The 24892-nt window shown below is 41.8% G+C and overlaps 1 protein-coding gene across 3 annotated transcripts in view; it reads left to right on the top strand.

The window, feature by feature from the left end:
• The window catches only part of LOC107382653 (partitioning defective 3 homolog), a 517719-nt gene extending 504715 nt beyond the window's left edge, over positions 1 to 13004 (top strand). For all 3 annotated transcript variants that reach the window (XM_054751349.2, XM_054751350.2, XM_070553054.1), the window contains 2 exons: positions 1491 to 1621; positions 6101 to 13004. In XM_054751349.2, coding sequence (XP_054607324.2) covers positions 1491 to 1621; positions 6101 to 6533 — 564 coding nt within the window. In that variant the 3' untranslated portion in view covers positions 6534 to 13004. The remainder of the gene's footprint in view (positions 1 to 1490; positions 1622 to 6100) is intronic.
• The last annotated feature ends 11888 nt before the right edge of the window (positions 13005 to 24892 follow it).

The following is a 24892-nucleotide window of genomic DNA, read 5'->3' as shown; positions in this document are numbered from 1 at the left end:
ATGTTGTGACTAATCTGAAAAAATGGGTGATCCCAAACACCAAAAGCAAAACGAATCAGTTATGAGGGAATGTGTTTTCTCATCACTGTAGATGAGAATCATCAGCATCAGGTCGATGAATCAGTTAGAATACGTCAGACGTGCAGGAGGAGGATGCTCACACCCACGCCAGCTTTACGACAGTTAAGTTTTTAAAAGTTTGAGAGGAACTAGTCCATAACTAAAGTGTCCACTCCTCAATGTTGTCTGCGTGTGACTGAAGCTGGACATCAATCCAGATACATTTTCAGGTGCAGCTAATTCTCCATCACACCCTCTCCTGTCAGGCACTTTGAAGTGATTTAAATGGTTTTCTGTGGGTCTTCGTCTTTCTCACAGGAAAGGTTCCTTCAGCCTCTCATCATGACTTTCTGTAACCACGGTAACTCTTGGCTATTTTTACACTTGGTTCATGGAAATTTCCTCAGCATCAGGAGAAGCTTGTGACTAGTTTTCCTTCTCAGAGGCAGCACACCTCCGGAGCTAGAGGAAGTCACTTTAGGTAAACTAAACTCAGAGAACACGTTCAGGGATGACTAACCTTTCAACACACGCTGACTGATGCAGCTAAGGACCCAAAAGCAACACGCCTCAGCATGGACTAATGTGTGCTTCACTTGAAGAATCCCTGCTGAATATTTATTAGATTCATCAGAATAAAAATAAACAAACTCTGAAGTTATTACTGAGGAAAAGGTCGGATTAAATTCCAGTTAAAGTTGGAACTAAGTTAATAATCGTAATTATTCTTTATCACAACAGGAGGGTTAGGGTGTGGGTTGGAGCTCCACATCAATGTAGAGCAGAGATAAGTAGCCCTAGTCCTGGATGGCTTCCATCCTTGCTCTAACACACCTGATTCAACAGCTGCTGCACATGTTCAGCAGCTCGTGAAGCTCTGCATTAGTGTGTAAATCATCTGCTGATGAAATCAGGTGTGTTGGAGCAGTCAATCTTAAACATGCTGGATCACAGCGGACCTCCAGAACCAGGGTTGTTACCCTTGCTGACTCTCATCGTACTTGGCGCAGGGCTTCTCTGTAGATCCTAACCCTAACCCACCCCTCATTCACACCAAGTGCAGAACAGATGTGGATCGGAATCCGTAAAGCTTCCACAAAGACAGAAATTCGCTGAGCCCAATCAGAGCGTTTACCCTGGCTGGGGTGCGGCGAAAATCACGATGCTGCGGAATCTTTCGGCATGGTTAATTTTTCCGGACGCTGCGTACGGAAGTGACATGTTTCAGTGAAGTGCATCAGATTTATTTCAAAATAAACCCTGTTTTGCATCATTCTGTTGGATTATTTTGCTGTCATGAATGACAGGGTTATAAGTGGGCAAGTCTTTTTTCTTTCCTTTTTATTTAGTTTATTAGGAAACTCATCCTGTTTTATTCTTCATGTTTGGTTGAATGTGTATAACTATTTTGCCTGTCTGCATTTAAACAGGTGGGCAGTGGGATGGAGACGCAGAGCGGACGGCATTCTGCAACAGTAGAGACTCAGGTCCAGAAGCAGCAGCAGCAGGAGGACAGAGACGGCTTCCAGCAGCCTCATCGGCAGTACAACTCTCTGCCCCGGTGAGACTCGTCTGTCCGTCTCCCCCTCCTGTGACTTATCACGTCCTCCCTGCCCTTTCCCAACCCCTCCATTTCACTTTTTGATTTCTCTCTCTCTTTTTTCTTGTCTTTGCTTTTATGTACGTTTCGCTCTGCCTTTTTGTTTGCTTTCAAATTCTGTAACCTTAAAGCCACTTTCAACTGCAGATATTCAGGAGATTCTTGGCTACGCTCTGGATCACATCTTATAATGTGGTTGCTTTAAATCACATTAAAAGTTATTCAGCTCTATAAAGTCACGGCTGTCCTGAAAGGCTTTGTGCTCTCTCACTTTTCTCATCTCCTCAGTTGCAGCCTGAGTTCAGAGCTTCAAGGACTGCTCTTCATCTCACTCTTTCAGTTCTTTTGCATATTTGTCAAAGAGGTGCCAATAAAGATTATCGTATCTGACATCTCGGCACTGTGGGCAGAGCTTAAATATCATCATTTTCAGTTCCATCTATTATTAGCTAAGAAAATGTCTTTACTGCTGTTGAAAGCTTTCTAATTGCGCAAATTTCTAAGTTGCCAGAAGTGAATTTCTATATTTGAAGCTAAAGGAGACGTTCCCTGGAGGCACTGAACCCGTCCTCTGTCAGACATTTGAACTTTACATTTCAAGATCAATGAACATTTTCAAAATAAAAGTATCTGATGTGTCATCAAACATTAGTTAGTGACTACTTTCTATTTTAAAGGGCTGCTTGACTGAAAACATTTTTTAATGATTATTTCTGATTAGAATCAGTCACTGAGTTTTTCATGCAGGCTGAACATGAAAATAGTCTCCTACATCTGTCTCCTGGGTTAGCTTCTGATAGAAAAAAAGACAGTGAAATTCTAGGATTTGAAAATCCTCGCATATCTATGTCACACTGTGAATTTGCATTCACTCCCATCTTGGCTCGGACACGCCCACATAAACTTTTTTGTTTTTTCCCAGCAAGGAGAATGCACAGAGAGGGTAGTGGTGATGGTGACTTTGCAACATGGCAGAATGCGTTCTGTTAGCCAATCAGAGGCGAGATGTGTGCATATCATTAGTAATATTGAGCAGTCCTGCTGTTTTCAGCCCACCTCTGCACCAGCAAACCACTGCATCTCAGAACAGCAGCATCATAGCTTGTTTTATTGACTCATAAGGCCTTGGTTTACACTGGAGAACCCTACAGATGTAAGGACACTTTTTTTACCTCTCATATGATCTTATTATTAACTCTGAGCAATGGTGCAATGGAATAATTCTTCTTTTGCCTAGTGAAAAATTTCAGCTGTAATTTAAAAGAAAGACAAAAAGATTTCAAAATATAATAAAAGTCTGGGTAAAAATTCCAGAAACCAAATGAATAAATAAATTCAACTAATAAAGTAAATACAACATGAACGATTCTCTAAGCAGGAGTTCACTTTCAATATTAGTAAAATTGATGCAAACAATGGAGACAGAATCAATCCAAAATATGTAATTTAATAGTATCCATTACAATGTTTATATGTCGGAGTTCGCTTCTAGAAACAAAGAAGGCTGGTCTATGTCCACTAAACCTTTTCTTAAACGAGTTACAAACAAAAGTTGTCTTAAAACTCCACGTCAGAATGCTCCACATCTGCATCAAGATGCATCTAAAAATGGCTTTTCTCCCTCCCTCTGTGTAATCTTTTAATTTTCCTTGGTAACCTTTCTCTCTCTCGTGTGTTTTTTCTCCCGCTCTCAACCCGTTTCCCTCCGCTCCCTCCGGCCAGCCACTACCAGGTCGATTAAAACATGTTCCTGTCTATGGCTATGGATTTGCGGTCCACATAGACGTATAATCAATGTGATCTGTATAAGCCTGACTGATCTATGCACTCCCTTCAAAGGTGTTATCTGCTGGCATGTCATGTGATGTGACAGTTGCCTCCAGGCCTCCCCTCAGAGAGTTTCTTGGGAAAGTCGGTCCTGCCCGCTACAGTGGACTTTGATATGCATTCCTCTCATAATCTCAAAGTGCCTCAGAGCGAAGAGTTTCATGAGCTCAGGCCCGATACTTGACCCTGGCTAAGGCTTTTTAGAACTCGTGTCTCCGAGCGGCTCCTCATTACAGCGCTGGAGTTTTTACATCCTTATATTATTAACCACATTTCTTTCCAACCCCAATCACCTCTCCACTGGAACCACTCCTTCCTGCCCCTCTCTTCCAAAACAGGAAGCCTGCGCACTTAACCATTCAGCTGAAAAAGAGACATTCCTTCACAAAACAGGGGGAAAACGTAGTCTGAGCTTTAAGAAGAAGTCATGGTAGCTGGTTATCAGATGACAGCCAGGCTTAGCTCTCTGTCTGGGATGTGAAGATTGGAAGAGCACTAATGAAGGCTTGTTGTTGGAGCAGGATTAGAGGTGACAGGCAGCGGAGGGCAAGCAGGGCAGCGAGAGGAACAAGTGTTTTAGTAGGAAGGAGAAAGCACTGATTAGCCTGGAAAAAAAAAGACAACTCACACACAAAAATACACACAAACACACACGATAAGACTGCTCACTTTGGCCTCAGTGGTTGGTCATTCCTTCTCACTCACTCATCAGCTAAAACAATATTGCTTCACACATTAAGAGACATCCGTCTGGATTTTAGACAGCATTATTGAAATTGTGTGTGTGTGTGTGTGTGTGTGTGTGTGTGTGTGTGTGTGTGTGTGTGTGTAATCTCTCCCCTCCTTCTAATAAAGTCTGATTCCTCCCAGCTGCTTTAAAGAAACACACAACGGCCACAAATTTCTCTACAAGCCAACTTCCTGGCTTTGTTTATTATTTTCTGTCATTCTAAATTTATCCCACTCTTTTGGCACGATGGGATTTTCCATCCCCTCCCTCAGTAAAAGCAACTCATCTATTCTGTGACATATCCTGGCACTACTGTAGAGTAGGAGTGATAAGAGAGCTAGATCTTTCACCGCTACATTCCTGTGGAGCAACGCCAGATCGGCTCTCCTCCCTTTTTTGGTCACTGTTAGCCTCTAAATCTGCCCTCTTCTGTCTGCTGCAAAACATCTCAAAGGTCATTCTGAAAGGCCAAACCGCAGCCTTGTACAACAGGCTTCCTGGGTTTAATGTGAGCTACTCCTTTATGAGCGGTGCTGGTTGCTCTATGAGCCAAAGCCGGGGTGCAAACGCATGGCGGTTTGCCCAGACCGCCAAACCCAGATACGGAGCATGTGGTAGGGCTCTCTCTGCAGTCTGTCCCTACATCTGTCCCTCCAACGATTAGCTTCATTCTGACACACATGCTACACACAGTCTAACAAGATGATGCATTTATGTTGTATATATGTGCAGAACATAACTTACACGTTCATCCTTGCATAAATCTAGTCCAGGAAAGGGCACGGTTATGGGTTAATGCTCTTCCTCTTTCATGTCTTCTTAACAATGGTGTCCAGCATGTTTTAGATGTCTCCCAGCGCCAGCACATTATATTCAACGGTTGAAGTACCTTCCCAGCATGTTGTGCTAATTAGCTTCTAACACAAATTACGACTGATCTTAGCCCATCATTGGGTTTTGTAAGAAAGTGTTTTTCCCCCCTTTGGCCTAATTAATAAATCAATAATTGCATAGGTTAAATCAGTTTGTTAATGTGTAGTTATTCATTCATTTACATGTTTTATCTAAGATGGTCTAAGTTGAAGAGTTCTGTTTCCTTCTGTTTTAATTTGAACCCAGCCCAAAAAGAAATGTGAGTGTTTTGTTCTAAAAGCATCACGAGTTCCTGTCGTCTTCAACAGTTTTGTTCTGTGAGCTGGAAAAAAAAGAACCTTTTAAGCCTACAGTGGGTCACTGAGGTGTGAAGGGGATTTCTCTTAGCACCCTCAATGCAAAAGACTGTCGCAGGTCTTCCATCGCATGTCAGGCTAATGGACGAGCAGACTTTAACTCAGCAAAAAACTCTTTCCAATGAAGGCTTTTCAAAGCTAATTTCTGGAAAGGAGGGCATGTGTTGTGAAGGGAGCTATTTTTTCTTCTTTTCTGAAGGAGAGACTTGATATGCGTGCATCTCACGCTGTCCTGACAGCGTTATAGGGGCTGCCACTGAAGATGAGTAGAAGGCAGATAATGCTGTGAGGCCTGCTATTACTCTGTCTGTTCTGTAAGTGCACCCATCTGCATCTCCAAAAAGAAGTTAAATGGATAAAAGCAGACATTTTTCTCTTGGAGGTTTTTAGCCTTTGTGTTTGTTTACCATGTGGAGCTAATTGTCCTTGGGGCGTTTACGGCTGCGGTCGTTTATTTTCTGCCCTTTGCGTGTCTCGGTTTTTATGTCACTGGACCCAGTTTGATCAGGCAGGATGCTTGAAAAACCCTTCTATTCTTCACTCGTTGCTTTTAGTAGTTGAACCTGAACGACGTTCTACTTTTGATCTCAAACTCTCTGGTTTAGTATAGATGGGCGGCCCCAGTAACCCTTCTGTTTGTCTCGTTGTGTTCAGGCAGCCTCGTAAGTCCCACAGTAACGTGTCCCAGGACTCATGGAACAGGGGGTACCCGCCACCTGAGGGATTCCGGACTCCCAAGGAGAACCCTCGCTTCTCTGGTGCCCATCAAGGCTCCCGTAACGGCTACCTGGGAGCATCCAACTTCAATGCTCGAGTTCTGTTAGAGACCCAGGAGCTGCTGAGGCAGGAACAAAGACGCAGAGAACAAGAGGCCACCAAAGACATGCTGTCACCTCCCCAGCAGGTCCCTACTGGCAGCATCCACAACCAGGGCAGAGACCACAACCAGGCCCCTGGCATGGGACACACGCCAACCGCAGCTCAGTTCAAAGGCCCCTACAGACAAGACGTCCCCCCATCACCGAGCCAGCTGGCCAAGCTGAGCCAGCGTCCAGGCTCAGAGACGGGAAGGCTGTTTTATTCCTGAGACATCCGGACTCATTTGAACAAGCATTTACAGAAAAACAAAGATGGCAGCAAGTCTGTTTTATAATAACATCCTTTAATAGTGGAATTTTTATAGGCTACTTATGAAAAAAGTTTTTTTTTATTACATGATCTCCTAGAATTGTAATATATATGATAGAATGATTTAGGAGGTTTTATAGTTGTGATTATTGTTTTCTATGAAAGAAAAGTGGCTTTTTATTGTTGACCCTTTGTAGGCATCTCCACCCAGCAGTCCAACACATCCAATAATCAACAGGAGGTTTTGGGTTTGGATCCCTGCTGCATCACACAGTGTGTTTACATGCACAACAGAAAACGGAAATATTGCCCTAAAAATATGCTGTTTTTTTTTTTTTTTTACTGTGCGTTAGTCTGGCTGAAAGTGAACTGGTTCTCATCGAGCTGAAGCACGCAGATAATACGGTAGCAATCCGATTGCATTCTGCATGTTAACGGGACGGCCAAGCTGAAGTGGTTGGACGCTCGCGTTCCGGGAGAGACGAGGCCGCGGAAGTGGTCTCATGACAAGCCCATCGTCACAAAGCAACACGCGTGACACCATAAAACAGGACAGTACGTACCAGTGTTGTTTTTGGCAGGCATCTTTGTTGCAGTCTTAGTCTTGACCACGAAAATGCATTTTAGTCTTTAGTCGACAAAGACTTTAGTTTTTTAATTTTACAAAACATTGAACAAAGTATTATTCTCTAACAAATGAATTTATAGGTCAGACGTGTACTTTGAGCTACTTGAGTGAGTTTCGTACCTACATCATTTAATTTATGGCAATGGGACAAAATCTCAGCTGCCTCAGATTTTGTAAAACAACTTTATTAATAATCACAACTTATTGATGCAGATCTGTGCATCAGTCTGTTGATTTTCACAAAAGAACATAACAGAATGGACACTTAGGGAGCATAAAAAGTATTCTACTTAATATGTATACAGAAATAAAGAAACGTGTTTGTTTAAACTATTGTCATGTTCTGTGTCCCTCTGTCCCCAGCCCCCTCCTGTTCTCACTCCAGGTTCTCCTCGTGTGTCTCATTATCATCCCCAGCTTTCTCTAGGCTTCCCTCAGGTTTCCTTCTAGTCTCTCCCTGGTAATTCCTATTTTTATATTAGTCCTCCTCATCCCTCTAGTTATTAGTTGTTTATATTTGCCCTTAGGCCTAGTCCACACGTAGCCGTTTTTTTTTAAACGAATATCCGCCCCTCCAAAAACTTGCATCCATACCACCTCGTTTAAAAAAAAAACTCTGTCCACACGTACCCGGGTGAATACGTTGTTAAGGACATGCCAGACCTGTAGGCGGCAGTACTTCCCCCGTTCTTAACCTCGTCCTTCGTCTGTGGTCTTCCGCAAGGAGCAGTAATTCCGCTTGCAAAAACAAACAAGCAAAAAGCGCTTGGACAATTGATAAAGCGAGCGCAGCTCTGAGGGCATCCATGCTGTCGGCTAGTGTAAACACAGGTCGCACACGTGATGTCAGCATTTTTTTGTCGCGGAAAGTGACGTTGCGGACCTTAAAACTCCGGTTTTGTCTGTCCACATGCAGACACCCAAAACGGAGAAAACGCAGATCTTCACTTTAGCCGGAGTTTTTAAAAAGATCCGTTTTTGTGTGAAAAAACTCAGTTTTCGTGTGGATGACGTTTTGGCAGATCCCCGGCTACGTGTGGACAGGGCCTTAGTCTTTAGGTTTAGTTACTCCATGTTTTATAGGTTAATGTTTATCTTCCCTCCTGCTTAGTTCTTTCCCCCATTTAGTTTATTGGATGCACCTGTCTTCCCTCCAGAATCTCACTCCTCACACCTGTCACGTGTTCCCCTGATTACCTCCCTCTGTGTTTAAAAACCCTGTCTTGTCCCTCAGTGTTTGTCGGTCCATTGTTGTTGTCAGCGTGTTTTGTTTCCCCCGTGTAAACCTTAGACTCCTGCTCAGTTAAGTGACCTTCTAAATTTTTCGTTTGCTCCTGATACCTGGCTTGGCTTCCTGTCCATGATTTTTGGATTATTTCCCAAAATAAAAGATTCTACCTTTTTTCAATTACTCCTGCCTCATGTCGTCTGGTGCTCCATCTTGGGTCCTACTCCACCTGCTCTGAACCTGACAGTTATTGGTTGAGTTATCAGACCTCCATCTTAGTGTCTTTAAATGTATATTTTGGCAAAGTCTACCTACTTAAATGCAGCAATGTTTTTCCTTAAGCCTGCAGTGTTGTGATTTTTCACGAGCCTACAGACTAATATAAATAACCCAGTTCTGCTCTTGAGCATCAGCAGAGATGCTCACAAATATTTAGATGGGCTTAAACTGTGATGCTGTTGGGTTAAAAAGCAGGAATGTGACCCGTTCGTTATTAGGGAACAGGGAGCAGAGACAATAATCCTGACACTGACTTTAAAACATTCGTCTTAAACGTATTCAGATCAAACTTTATCAAAACCGTCATTTATTTCATGTATCTGCCCAAAAGCATGACTTTTTCAGGAAACACTGGATAAGAAATTTGTTAATATTACAGATATGTTTAAAAGTAACAACGCCGTCGCTCGTAGTAGCGTCAATGAACAGCTGAGCGCTGCACGTTCCCGCGGCAGGGAAGCGCTGAGTCGAGCTGAGTACAATTAGAGTGATTTTTGCTTTCTGGTGTGGGTGGGAGCTAGCTTCACTCAGCTGCTGAGTCTGGTCTGAGCAGAGGACACACACAGACAGCAGCAATACTGACCATGGACATAATTTGGGGGGGAGACATGTCCTCCCCACCTTTTCCAAAGTCAAGTTTTGACCCCGCACTTTTTACCATCCAAAAACAATATTACGCTATATCAAACTGACAATGGTTGAGCTCTAGGACCAAGAGGAAAACAACCGTTAGTGTTGAAGCCTGTTTCCCATTAGAGCATACTGTAAAGATACACTATCCCACTCCCACCCCGTGTCCCCCCGCTTCTAAAGCGAAAATGGCGTCCATGGTGCTGACAGTTACAACGTTTGAGAGACAGGCAAAAATTAGCATTTTGAGCATAGTTTTCATCTAGTCTCAGCTCGTTAACGAAAACTCCCGTTCGTACAGTCATGTTCTAGTCACCAAAGACCTATTTTTAGCTCGCCAGCGTCTCGTTTTCATTAACGAAAACAACACCGGTATGTACCAAATCAGATGGGCTGCAGCCACGGGCGTAATTTTTGGGGGGGGGCAGCGGGGACATGTCTCAGTCACTCTTTCCAAAGTCAAGTTTTCACCCCTGCACTTTTTACTGTCCAAACACAATATTACGCTATATTAAATAGACACTGGTTGAGCTCTAGGACCAAGCGGAAAACAAACGTTTGTGTTGAAGTCCATTTCCCATTAGAACATACTGTAAAGATACAACCCCCCCGGTCCTCATGCCGGTTGTGTGCCCCCACTTCTAAAGTGAAAATTACGTCCATGGCTGCAACGTTGCTGCTGTGCATTCCTTCAGCCATATCTTGTACATATCCTGTTTTAATTCCGTCTGCTTCACTCCCGCCGGTCTCTGTTTTCTGTTTGTGTGGGTGAGCTAACCGGAAGGAAGCCAACATGAAAAGGTGAATGTTGCCACCTACTGTACCGGAGTAGAACTAAATTTATTTGAGAGGCTGGTTTTCTAATGTGCATGTAAACTAGGATGAAGACTCCCAACTTATTACAGTGAGATCAGCCTGGATCGACTTAGATGTCAGTGGTGTGCATGTAACTGCACGCTGACTGAATCTGGTTTAGATGACCCAAAGACCCAAAATACCCAGTCTACAGATGATTTATACAATCAAGTTCTGGATCTTTATTGAGACCATTCTTGAGAGAGTCAGGGCCTACTTTTATTTTTCATGAGGTGTGTGTGTGTGTGTGTGTGTGTGTGTGTGTGTGTGTGTGTGTGTGTGTGCGTGCGTGCGTGCGTGCGTGCGTGCGTGTGTGTGTGTGTGTTTGTTTACGTGTGTCTGACTGTCTGTACGAACTGTTTGGATTGCTTGCAAGAAAGCCTCCTTCCACACCACACACTGATCACATCATGGAAATGGCCCTTTTGGTTTCAGATCTAGTCCTTCAACACACACACACACACGTGCACACACACACGCACACACAGTCTCTCTCTCTCCTATTTTTCAGTATGGTAATTCTGGATCCTCTCTTCCCCTCAGCTGGCTGCTTTATCTCAGCGTCTTCTCCTCACACTGTCACCCTCATCCTTCTGCTCCCTCGGTGGAGAAAAACAGCTTCAGATCTTCTTAATTCTTTCTCTGCTCCACTCACCCAGGGAAACCAGCAGTACAAAACGGGGTCAGGCCTGGGTTATGAATTAATGCCTTGCATCAAAAATGAATGCAGGCCTTTGTGCATGTTTGTTGTCACGCGTGTGTGGAGGGTAGCCGACTCCAGCTCTTGCTTCACCTAGAATGATTTGGTTGCAACCGGAGACCACTCAAGGTGTCGAAGCTGGTTCTCAATGAATATTTCATCAGGGTGGTTACAAGTGAAACCACATCAGCTGAGCGGTGGGTGGCCTCATCGCAGTCCAGCCCCTCCATACAATGAAGCTGATTTTGTTTCCACTCATGATTGTGTCCATTCATGAGAAAACCACTGAGGAGCATTTTCAGTGTTCCGTCAATAATTAGTGGTCCAGTTTTTGTGAACTGTGTTTTTGAAAATTCATCATCCACCAGATTGTTGTTTTATTCCCATCCTTTCACATTTATAAGGATCTCTGGTGGATGAATATTTATAACCTGGATATAACTTAAGACTATGTCTAGGATTTCTGTTAACATCGTGTGTTTACAAGCATTTATGAAATTTGGTTTGTTTGTTTCAAATTTTTAGAATCTTGCCAATTTATTTTTTCCTGAGCAGGTAATAAGAACATGTGTCTATAAGCTAAAAGGCCGACTTGTTCACTAATGGATATTCACTGTGCACTATAAACCCGAATAAGTTCCCAGAACTCAAACATTTTGAGGCAATCAATTGCCTCAATATTTGTTTTTGAGTTTTGAAATCGAAAATTTTAAGTTTCAATAAATGAAATTTCTTCATAAATTGTACTCATACATTTTAAGTTTAATTAAATTAAAATTGCTCATCCAATCAACTCAAAATATTTTAGTTACCAATAAACATTGTTTTAATGTTAGAAAAACAGAAAAAACACAACTACACCTTTTCTCAGGTCCAGATGGTTCAGCAGGTTTAACCCTGTGCTTAAATGTTTGTTTTCTTTTGAACAAAGCTGAACAAATCAGATGTTTCTAATAACAACTACAGAGACTGTACTAACAAACAGAGGTGGCTACTAGATAAGAGGATGTGAACTACACATCCAGCCTGAGGCCCTCATTCTCTAAAATGTGCAGCACCAATTTTCTTTTCTTTAGTTTGTTTGTGTTTGCTAAAGTCATTTATGCTGCTAACTTTTTTTAACACCAGATTTAAAAAGCAAGTGGTGCTAAAATTAGCTTTCACAACCACACTCGTTGGGTTCAGAAGCAATTTGCACTATTTGTGTGTTAGATTGCAATTTTCATCTTTGCACATCTAGAAATCACTTTCTGCTATGAAAACAAAAGATGAAAAAAGATTTTCTCACAGTGAACAAAGCACAAAGACGACAAAACATCTCATTGTTGAAGGAAGGAATCACATATAGGATGCAATTTCCAAAGCAATTAAAACACTTTTGAATGTTTTGACCACATCTCAACTCGACTACATCAGTGGTTCCTTAAATCCCACACTGACGGGTGCTGAGACACATCCTTGCCCTGAGTTTTTATGTAGACATTTCCTTTGAGAATTGAACTGGTGCAAAAGCCTGTGTAGCTTCCGGTTAGCACCTGAAAAGCCCAACAACCCCTTGACTAATCTGGACCTGGATACACTAATGTGTTCATGATACGAATGTCTCCAGATCACAGTTCTGTTTTCTGCTGCTCCTCATCCTCCCAGAGCAACGATTATGAGGCTGATGATTCACATTGGTAACTATCAAACATATGATTACATTAGGTAGATGAATAGCGCTTGTTTATCCGGCATGTTTCTGTGTAGGTGGCCATGTGTTTATGTGTAAATACTGCCAATAACTGGATTTTCCAGCATGTCTGTGACTATGTCTGAGCAGCCATATGAACTGCTTGGCTGCTGAGTGGGAGAGGAGCAGAGGAGTAGGAGGGAGAGAAGATGGGAGGCCTGACCTTGCAGATGATTCAGTCAATGGTGTAATCACAACCATTCCTCTGAGTCTTCAGTACAAACAAGAGGTTACCGGCGAGGCAGCGCTCACTTCTGCTCCCTCCTTTTCCTATTTATCTCTTTCGTCTGCTTGTTTTGTGTTTGTCTGGGCAGATTCTCTTACTTGTGTGGATGCGAGCTGCTGGCTATGTGTGTGTGTGTGAGCGCGTGCGCGGGTGTGTGGATGGGGTGGGTGGTGGTGGTGGGTGGGCGGGGGGGTCAGTTACGACACAGCAGCTTTATTAACTTTGTGTCATTATGAACAGGAGGGGTGCCTGCAATACTGATATTTTTCTCATCATATGCAAATTTGATAATGCTCCTTAATGCACATGTATTATTTGTGTTGTGTAATTAATGTTTATACGCTGTCGCTGTGACATAAGGACTTTTCCTATAAAGCTATTATTTCAGGGGATTTTTTTTAGTCTTGGCAGAAATGAGAAACATATTATTGTTTCATTGTGTTTTTGCACCCATCTCTCATTGTGTTTTATTATCTACAGTATGGTACTCTGCTGGTAAAATGACTTTCTTAAGCACTGTGCAATTTCCTTTTTTACAGTGATGTATTAAGTTGTGTTTCTGCTCTTCTCTGTACATACAGTATGAACTTTTTCGTGAATAAAATGAGGGTAGTTTCAGTCTTTTTAACAATAATGTGTCTTGATTGTGTTGTTTTTGCTCTCATGCAGGTTTTCTTTTTCCCAAAAAACATGCATAATTAAAACAACTAATGAAGATCCTCATTTACTCCTCCTCCTACGACTAATTACACATTTAAACATCAGGCATTAATTTAAAGTTGGATGTTTTTTTTTCAAAGGTTAAACTATTACAGATACAATGCTCAGAACCAGGTTCTAGGATAATTTCTCAAAAGAAAACAGGATAAAAACTTAATTTATTTCCTTTACAGCTGGAGGCTGAATCTCTGCTGTAGCGAGCAGGGTATTTGATGAGTGACAGATGAAAAAAACAAGGCATCTATGTTTCTACATCTTCAATAATCTCCACTCCTGATAAGTTCCTGGAACATCTGGACTTTTTTGGGTTACATCCTATAAACATCCTGCTTTGACTCCGATAAAGAAGTAGACCAAAGTCAAAGTTATGATGTTCAGGGGAAGGGCAGGTTTTAGCTCGTTCTGATGAATGAAGAGGCTTTTTGAGAGGTCTTATCTGGTCAGAGAGGAAACAAAGACAGCCTCTCATCTGTGTAGCACTTCTGAGAAAAAGTAGGGTGAAACAGAGGAGAGGAGGCTGAGAAGCTGCAGGAATCAGCTCACGTGGTGAGAGGGCAGAGTGGCTCTAACCTCCTAATAGCTCAGAGATTTAAAAGTAACACTGAAGAAATTCAGCTCTGAACATCCCCGCTAAGTCACAGTCTGTTTTCTGCTTTATTACCTTTGACTGAGCGTCAATGGAACAAACAGAGAAGTGGTCCTGCATCTGTTTCAGTCTTTGACGTCTTTTAGACATCTGCAGTGTTTCTGCCGTATAGATTTATAAAACTTTATTAAACAAGTTCTAAACACCAACACGCCTCTGTACTGGTGAGGGTTGATGCTGTAGTTCTACATTTAGAGAGACAGTGTGTAGTTTTTACCATTAATTTCTGGAAATATCCATTAAAATGTTTTTGAAAATGAATTAAACAATGTCCTGTTGTTCAATTCAATTCAATTCAAAGATACTTTATTAATCCCAGAGGGAAATTAGAGTTTCAGTACACACAATTCTAAGAATTGGTGACTGTGGTCATTCGCAATGAGCCGTGCTACCTGAAAAATATTGGTGGCTTCCTAACATAACCATACAAATCAGGTCTAAAACTCATGGGAGCAGTCATTGGGGGGTTGGGGGGGGGGCACAAAAATAAACAATATATGATGTACAAGAGTCTGCTTTAGACCTGCAGAAAAGGGACACACAACAATACAACAGGAGCAAGCTATCACTGCATCAACCTGATGAGGAAATATAAAATCAACATTGTTTTACTGAACAATCATGATAATAAATCACAGTGCATTTAGTGCCAACCACAGCCTTAAGACGTGTGTTGAAAATACCCAAGTCCATACTTATGAGAGCACCATGTGAGCACCTGTGTGTGTACACACACTTGTATATGGAAGGTTTCTCTATAGGAGTGTCCAATGGAGAGTGTGAGGGGCCACAGATCTGCCCCCCAAAGATGTGTGGAAGATGGAGGGAGCTCCAAGTCCCAGAGATCCAGGATACCTTGAGCCGCAGTGTTCTGATCCCTGTTCTTGTGTAGCAGTTAATGACTTAGTACATCTCTGATGGGATTCTTGGACAGAAGTAGCTTCTTTGCTGCCCTTCTTGGCACTTGGACATTCTCTGTCTATTTCCTCACTCTCCTGCAGATGAACTCACGCCTGCCAGCTGACATTCCTAAACAGGTTCTTCTCCAGCTGAGTCCTGATCCCACAGTTGAATGTACTTTAGGAGATGTTCCTGGTTCTGCTGGGCTATTTTGGGCCCTCTGAAACCTTCATTACAACAACTGAACCTCATTCTTTGAAGTTCTCCATGATCAAGTGGCCTGGTTGAGATGCCGTTGTCTGGATTAAGTGCAGTTTAACTACAAGAAGCTAGAAACAAAGTGTTTTCTCATAGGTTAACAAAAGAGTAATGATTTTAAGCACATTTCAGTTATTCTGTTACTCTATGACAGAGGGACCTTCATCTTCACCCTGATCAGTATTCTCACCTGCATCAAAGAGAGGATCACAGTAAAGAATCCAGCAGGTGACTAAGGGTAAAGTTTTTTTTTTGTGGCAAACATCTTATTATTCATCTGTTAAGTTTACATAGTATTCTGATGTTACATGGTGGATTGTTGCTACATATACCTCTTTTATAAAACAAACCATTGCGTCATAATAGAGTGATAAATCAAATTTGTGGGTGTCGTAAATGTGGCAAGGAGCAAAGGGGAAAGGGGATAAAACTCGATTCTGATGCGCTTAGCCTCGTAGTAATATTGCCGCATGAGCCCCTCACCTCTGATGACTAAATGTTTCTCAACCCCACTATTCCCTTTGGAGCGACTGTGGCAGGTCCTCCCGCAAAAGAGGGTGGTCGTGTTAGTGACATATCTGCGCGCCGAGTGCCAGCCGGAAGGGATATAAACACAGATAAACATGGCCTCTCACTAGTATCTTTCAACCGCCTACATCATGGCAAAGTGGACAGACGCGGAGACCATGGAGCTTTTGGCCGTGCGAGCAGATGAACAGATTAGTCGCCTTTTTACGGCGACTGTGAGAGACAGCCAGCTGTTCGACAGAGACAGTGAAAACACTGGCTGACCTGGGCATCAAGCAGGACAAAAAGCAGGTCACATCAAAGCTAAAGGTCCTGAAAAAGAAATTTCATCAGTCTGACCTGTCTTCCGTCACATGCGGGGGGCCGCCCAGCGACATCTCTTTATTACGTCTTGGTTTGAGAGGTGCCTGATGGCAGTTTATTCTAGCTTCAGCTTTGCTACTATGAATGCCAAAATCCTCTCCAGGGAGCCGCAGCAAATCCCGTTTTGCAAACGCTGTGGTCCTGTAAAAATAACTATATTGTGGGCGACGGTGGCACAGGAGTTAAGTGCTCGCCCCGTAATCGGAAGGTTGCAGGTTCGAGCCCCGCTCAGTCTGTCACTGTCGTTGTGTCCTTGGGCAAGACACTTAACCCATGTTGCCTGCTGGTGGTGGTCAGAGGGACTGGTGGCGCCTGTGCTCGGCAGCCTCGCCTCTGTCAGTGTGCCCCGGGGCAGCTGTGGCTACATTGTAGCTCATCACCATCAGTGTGTGAATGTGTGTGTGAATGGGTGAATGACTGGTTGTGTTGTAAAGCGCCTTGAGGGTTTCCAGGAATCTAGAAGGCGCTACATCAAATACAGGCCATTTATATTATTACACATATTAACACACACATTTCAGACAGAGTCAAGGATATAGTTTATAAAAATGAATTGAATTCTATCTTTTTAAACTTATATTTTACATGACAAAGTATGAATGAGATGATGGTTGGACTGGAAAACAGATAATGGTGGAATGTAACTAGATGTTTGTAGCAAAACCTTATTAAGTATCTGCGAGATCTTGTGATGTCTGGGTTGTAAAATCAGTTTGACTGTATGGTTTAATAAGCTAGAGATTATTCATAAAACCATCCTACGCCAGTGTGAGAATCTACGAACCCTTTGTGTTACAGGCCCTTGTGTGATCCATGGGGTCAAGAGAATGGTATGGAAGAACTGCCGGTAATGTGGACCTTTGTGTAACGGAACCCATAGTTCAGCTCCGAATACGACCCGTCAGCTCTCAGGTACCTTCCAGGTGACGTCAGGAACTGGCATATCCATTTTTACATCTGATATCTGGATAGATGATCCTAAATCAGTAGACAGACGATAGCTGAGTTCAATCCCAATAGTGCCATGCATTCCTTCAACCATCTTCTGCTACTCACTATCCAAAGCTCTGCTCAACCTGAAGTTACATTCGAAAATAAGAGTTTAGCTGAGGAGTACGCAGCAAATGCGAGGAATGTTACCAGAATATACATGAAACAACTATCTGAAATGGCCAACTTGAATGGACATTCACTAGAGCAAATGCTAAAAGATGAGTGTTTATTAGATACAGGATCACAAGTGACAACTGTACCACAGAGTTTCTATAATCAGCACCTTTTTGAGCTACCCATTCATCCGGTGGGTGACATCCTTGACGTAGAAGGTGCTAATGGACAATCTGTTCCTTACTTAGGCTATGTTGAGCTGTCAATCACTTTTCCAAAGGATTTTGTAGGTTCGGACATTAATGTCAACACACTGGCATTAGTCATTCCTCCACAACGAGCTCAAGCACAAGAGCAGGTGCTAACAGGTACAAACACTTTAGACGCTCTTTATGCAAATTTTCAGGAATCCAGTATCAACTTCCAACCAGTCCCTTATGGCTATCGAGCACTTCTTAAAATCCTTGAAATGCATCAGAACACATTTAGTAACTGTAGTCTTGGCCATGCTAAACTGAAAGGTAAACATCCGTCTGCAGTGGAAGCAAGGCAAACAGCTGTTTTAGAAGCATCACTGTATGCCCCCAGCTCTGTCAATGAGAGATGTGCTGTTATTGAACAGTCACCAACCTTTGCTTTGCCTAATGGTCTGCTTGTACTAACTGGCCTTGTAAATCTGCCGGCGAAGCAGCCCTGTAAACTGCCAGTTGTGGTAAAGAATGAAACGGATCATGACGTTGTTATTCCTACAGATCGAGTGCTAGCTAATGTTAATGCTATAACTCGTGTTTTACTTAAAGAACACATAAAGGAAGTTCCCAATTAACCAACAAACCCTGTTCAGTGTCAAGAACAAATCAACTTTGACTTTGGAAGCAACTTGACTGCTGAATGGCAAGATCGTGTTACAAAATTGCTTAATTCAATGCCCAAAGTGTTTTCGCAGCATGAGTTAGATTTCGGACACATAGACAAGGTCCAACATCAGATACAACTCAATGATGAGACCCCATTCAAGCTCAGACCTCGACAATACACGCTCATGATATAAGGCAGTAAGAAAACACCTGCAGGAACTACTTGATGTGGGAGTAATATGGGAATCTGGATCTCCATTCGCTTCACCAATCGTAGTTGTTAAGAAGAAGAACGGTTCCGTTCGCTTGTGCATTGATTACAGGAAACTCAATCTCCACACAATCAAAAATGCACATGCGCTTCCTAACCTTGAGGAAGCATTTTCTGCCCTAGCAGAGCCAAAGTGATTTTCGGTCCTAGACTTGAAGTCGGGATACTATCAAATCAAAATGTTAGAGTCAGATAAGAACAAAACAGCATTCATGTGTCCCCTGGGATTTTGGGAATTCAATAGGATGCCCCAGGGAATCATCAACACACCCTCCACATTTCAAAAGCTTATGGAGCGGTGTATGGGTCCTATGAATCTTAAAAAGGTCCTTGTCTTTATCGATGATCTTATTATTTTCTCGTCAACCCTCGAAGAGCATGAGCAACGTCTAAAGAACGTTTTGACAAGGTTGAAAGAGTTTGGTTTCTCTTTCACAAAGTGAAAAGAGTGTCACACAGGGAAATCACTCCTTCACTCCAATACTAAGAGGTTATTCTTAGTGTGAAGTAAAAATGTTAAAAAGATTATGTGAAGCGCAAATGTTTTAACCATTAATGATAACGTGGTGTCATTTCTTTTTTCACACTGATTAAATTATTAAATTCAACAAATACTGATCTGGTGTAGTTTAAGGTCTGAAATTAGTCATTGCAGGAAATATATTAATTTTAACCCATCATTCATTAATGTAAAGTAGACACATTATTAAAACACTTTTGATTTAAACACATTGTTTATTCAACAAAATATGATTGTATTACACTTATAATTATAAAGTAATTCATGAGCCAGGAAAGAAAAGCTTTATTCAGAGAGTAAAAGTCTTCTGCATGGGACCTTGGGTTTCCAGCTAAGATTGTTATGGCTTCTCTTCTTGGTAACAAGGACATAGAGCAGTGTGTTGTCTGGTTTGGAGACCAAACAGTTAAGATGTGGCACACAATACTCCAGGCAGATGAAACAGCCTGATGACCTCAGACCTTACAGTGGGCAAACAACTAAAAATGTTAGCCTTTGCTACTCTACACTGTAGCGAATGCAAACTGCCATCATCAAACCTGAGACATTCTGGAACAATTCATTTTCCTATAGAAAACATCACATAATGGCTGTAGTAAGACTAAAACCCCTTACAGTTTGGCGAGGTTCCATCGGGTTTTTCCACTCAGATGCAACATCATTTTTACTGGAGTGATGCTGCAGACACATCCAATCGATCCATAAAAGTTATCTAAATCCATTAAAACAAAGGGTTTCATCCCAGCATGAAACAAAATGCTTTATGTTACGTACTCTGCTCTAACAGCTTGCACACTTAACACTTGAGGCCTGGGGGAACACTAAAACTGTCTTTGGGCCCGGCTCTGTCCGACCATTACTCAGACTGGAAGAGCTCGGCTGAGTCTTTAATATCCTCCCTTTTGAATTCTCCCCATCATATTACTTCATAATGAAAACCTGCAACCATTCCCAGTCGTCAACGGCCGAGTCTGTCACATGGCCGGTTTGATTTCATTCCTCCTCTGTGTACTCTTGACCCCTCCAGGCCACACCAGGAGACCCCTGTGAAGACAGGTTCAGTGTGTTGATATGAGAAGCAGATGGAGGTGTGTGTGAGCCATAGGTAAAAACACTTGTGTCACCTGACTGAGGAGATCTTCTTTTTTAGTCACCTGTTTTTGGTTGAACAGTCTCTGATCCGCCATTACTGGCCCCGCTGAGCCTGAAATCCGGAACCTAACTGTGTTTTAGGAAAAGCTGTGGTCATAAATCTCAGTGGAAGCAGAAGGGCCTGTTGTGGAAGTTTGACATGAAAATGTGCATGCTCACATGTACACATACCTGTGGGTTCTTCCCTCAAGTGTTTGCTAACATCTGGTGAACGTGTGTGTGAGCGCATGTGTGCACTTGCGTGTGTGTGTGTGCGTACATGCATGCATGTGTCTGTGTGTGCGTGTGTGTGCATGTCTGCATGCATGTGTGTGTGTGCGCATGTATGTGTACATGCAAGTATGTGTCCATGCGCATGTGCGTGTGTGTGTGCATGCATGCGTGCGTGTGTGTGTGTGTAAGTGTGTGTGCATGTGTGCATGTATGTGTGCATGCGAGTATGTGTCCATGCGCATGTGCGTGTGTGTGTGCATGCATGCGTGCGTGTGTGTGTGTGTGTAAGTGTGTGTGCATGTGTGCATGTATGTGTACATGCGAGTATGTGTCCATGCACATGTGTGTGTGAGTGTGTGTGTTTACCAGAGAAAGTTTCACCTTTCTCCTGTTTTATAAATTCACAACCGACTGTAAATAAAACATAAAACAGGCTCAAAGCAAAAATAATTGGATCCGTTTTTTTTTCTGAAGTGAAATGCTTTGATTAGAACATTCTTTAATTTAATTTGTCTGTTTTGTGCTTCAGATAAAACTTTGTCACCTGCTAAACTGGAAAAAAATACATTTTTAACAAGGCACAGATGTTTAGAGGCAGTTTTTGTCAAGAGTTACTCAGAAGTTTACCCAAAAACCAAAAAGTTTTTAATCCCAAATAATGAGTCGAATGTATTGGTGCTACGTGGAAGACGCACTTTTAGGTTTCTGTGTGTAAATCCCCCCTCCAGCTACTAAATCAGAGCTTTCCCTTTAAAGCCGATTCTTGCTCTGTGCAACTTTAAAAACATTTAAATTTCAGAAAAGTAAATAAAACATTTAAGACTTTAAACCTGTAGGAGATGTTACAAGGGGGTAGAGAAGGAGCTATGCAAACTAGAATTTCAGGCAATAAAAGTGAGAAAAAACAGGTGCAACAATCTGAAAGGTCAAATTAATTCTGAGTGTTTCAAACAAACTTTACCGAACAAACCAAGATGCAATCTGTTTGTGTATTTATTATTTCAACCACTCATCCTACATATCTACAACACACAAATGCATTAATGTTTGACAATGAGTCGGCAGAATAATAAAGCTGTTTGGCCCTACCTTCTTCATTTTTATGTTTGTTTGTTTTCTTTGTGTGTGTGTGATCAATGGATGCTAGTTACCTTTTTCTAAAAATGAATAAAAGCAGACAAAAACCAATTGATTTATTTGGTTTCACAAACTTCTCTCAGATTTGTTTTAGCACTAAAACCTTATTGATTCCAGCTGGTTTTGTCTGAAACCTAAGGAAGGTCACACCATAAACATTAATAAAAGACACTTTTATTAATTTACCCCAAATAATCATATTTTAATTTTATTGTTGCCAGAACCAGCTGACAAAAAATAAACAAAAAAACAATAAAAGTTTCTAAATTCAAACAAGTAACTTTTCTGTGTGATGTTACAAGATATTTACTTTTGTTTTGTTGTTGTTTTTATAATGAATGTTCTTTGAATGCCAGATTTTTGCAACGTAGCAATTTGGGTTGAATTATTTTCAACCAACTTTAAAATGAAGTCACTGTCGGTGACAAATTATGAGACAATGTGATTATTTCTATTTGGACTCACGTTGAATCGGTAGGTATGAGTCTCCTAGGCTTTGTGGAGTCTGTTTACTTCACCACCATCATCATCATCATGTGATGAAAAATAGATTCAGCTTCTGCTGCTTTTCTACCTAGGACAAAACCGTATGAGGTGGCCCCATCTCTTACACTATCTTATTTTTTTCTAAATGTGTTATAACTCTAGAACATGCGACTCATCCAATGAAACTGAGAATCCCTCAAACATTTTGAGGCATTTTAATAATTTCCTCCCGAACGCCGTTTGTAAAGTAAACATCAGATGCAGCCTAGCAACATTCTGGCTGTTTTCTTCTAGTTTATCTGATTCTCTTCATGTTTTATTATCCAGAAAAGGCTTAAATTATTGAGCATGTGTTTTTATTATTCTTCCAAACTTTAAAATCATTCAAGCATTGTGGGAGTAAACCCTCACATCTTAAAATATACAACCTTAAACTTTATTTTTATGGTTCTTTTGGTGAATTTACTAGAGGTTTTAAAAACAGCTGATACAAATCTGAACCTCAGCTGAACTTTGAGGTTGTGAATAAATCCATATGTGAACTTTAGAGTGTGACTGATTTCTGTTTGAGTTGTGACCGAGGTTTAAAGCCCATCCTGTGGAGTCAGAGCACATTATCGTGTTCTGCTTCACCACGACACCGATGCCCAACACCATGTGAGCAGAATGGTGTAGATGTATAGCTCCAATTATAAAACAGAGACAAATGCATTGGATCTTGTGCTTTACAGTATACAGGTCCTTCTAAGAAAAATTTGCATATTGTGATAAAGTTCATTATTTTCTGTAATGTACTGATAAACATTAGACTTTCATATATATTAGATTCATTACACACAACTGAAGTAGTTCAAGCTTTTTATTGTTTCTGATATTGATGATTTTGGCATACAGCTCATGAAAACCCAAAATTTCTATCTAAAAAAATTAGCATATCATGAAAAGGTTCTCTAAACGAGCTATTAACCTAATCTTCTGAATCAACTAATTAACTCTAAACACCTGCAAAAGATTCCTGAGGCTTTTAAAAACTCCCAGCCTGGTTCATTACTCAAAACTGCAACCATGGGTAAGACTGTCGACCTGACTGCTGTCCAGAAGGCCATCATTGACACCCTCAAGCAAGAGGGCAAGACACAGAAAGAAATTTCTGAACGAATAGGCTGTTCCCAGAGTGCTGTATCAAGGCACCTCAGTGTGAAGTCTGTGGGAAGGAAAAAGTGTGGCAGAAAACGCTGCACAACGAGATGAGGTGACTGGAGCCTGAGGAAGATTGTGGAGAAGGACCAATTCCAGACCTTGGCGGACCTGCGGAAGCCGTGGACTGAGTCTGGAGTAGAAACATCCAGAGCCACCATGTACAGGCGTGTGCAGGAAATGGGCTACAGGTGACGCATTCCCCAGGTCAAGCCACTTTTGAACCAGAAACAGCGGCAGAAGAGCCTGACCTGGACTACAGAGAAGCAGCACTGGACTGTTGCTCAGTGGTCCAAAGTACTTTTTTCAGATGAAAGCAAACTGTGCATGTCATTCAGAAATCAAGGTGCCAGAGTCTGGAGGAAGACTGGGCAGAGGGAAATGCCAAAATGCCTGAGGTCCAGTGTCAAGTACCCACAGTCAGTGATGGTCTGGGGTGCCATGTCAGCTGCTGGTGTTGGTCCTCTGTGTTTTATCAAGGGCAGGGTCAATGCAGCTAGCTATCAGGAGATTTTGGAGCACTTCATGCTTCCATCTGCTGAAAAGCTTTATGGAGATGAAGATTTCATTTTTCAGCACGACCTGGCACCTGTTCACAGTGCCAAAACCACTGATAAATGGTTTACTGACCATGGTATTACTGTGCTCAATTGGCCTGCCAACTCTCCTGACCTGAACCCCATAGACAATCTGTGGGATATTGTGAAGAGAAAGTTGAGAGACGCAAGACCCAACACTCTGGATGAGCTTAAGGCTGCTATCGAAGCATCCTGGGCCTCCATAACACTTCAGCAGTGCCTCAGGCTGATTACCTCCATGCCACGCTGCACTGAAGCAGGCATTTCTGCAAAAGGATTCCCGACCAAGTATTGAGTGCATAACTGAACATAATTATTTGAAGGTTGACTTTTTTTGTATTAAAAACACTTTTCTTTTATTGGTCGGATGAAATATGCTAATTTTTTTAGATAGAAATTTTGGGTTTTCAAGAGCTGCATCATCACTATTAGAAACAATAACAGGCTTGAACTACTTTAGTTGTGTGTAATGAATCTAATATGTATGAAAGTCTAATGTTTATCAGTACATTACAGACCATAATGCACTTCATCACAATATGCTAATTTTTCTAGATGGACCTGTATGTGTCCGTAGGAGGATCTTTTGTGATGTCAGTGTTTATGTTTCTCGCATTGCATCACGGTGGCGCGTGGCAAGAAACAACGCATTTTGCCTTTAATTTGGTTGTTTTGCATGTATTTTTGCACTGCAGCAACAGTTTATGAGGCTCATTTATTTCCTGGTAAGTCCTTGTGACTAATAATTTGTTAATTAGAGATGATGTATTTAAAAACATTCATCTTCGTGTATTTTTAAATCTGCAGTCATTTGTTTTTGCGTTTTGATTCAGGCGTCTCAGTCTGTGATCATTATAATGATAAATAAAGAATTAAACAAATACAGATTAAACACGACTTACCTGGCTTGCAGTCGCATCGAGAATTTATCCGTTTTCTTTGACCGTCACCCACAGGCAATGAACAACACTGTGGCTCTGCTCGTCAGAGCTAATTGCTGCCGTTAGCATGACCACGGCTTTCTGTTTTTAGATGAGATCGGCTCAACTTTTCTTAAAACAAAATAATCGTAGGCCTCCAGACGTTTGAAAGTCTTTCATGAGTGAC

The sequence above is a fragment of the Nothobranchius furzeri genome, chromosome 7 (genome assembly GCF_043380555.1).
Source record: "Nothobranchius furzeri strain GRZ-AD chromosome 7, NfurGRZ-RIMD1, whole genome shotgun sequence".
Taxonomy (NCBI): domain Eukaryota; kingdom Metazoa; phylum Chordata; class Actinopteri; order Cyprinodontiformes; family Nothobranchiidae; genus Nothobranchius; species Nothobranchius furzeri.
The sequence above is the reverse complement of the archived record's forward strand: the minus strand, read 5'-3'. Positions and strand labels throughout refer to the sequence as shown.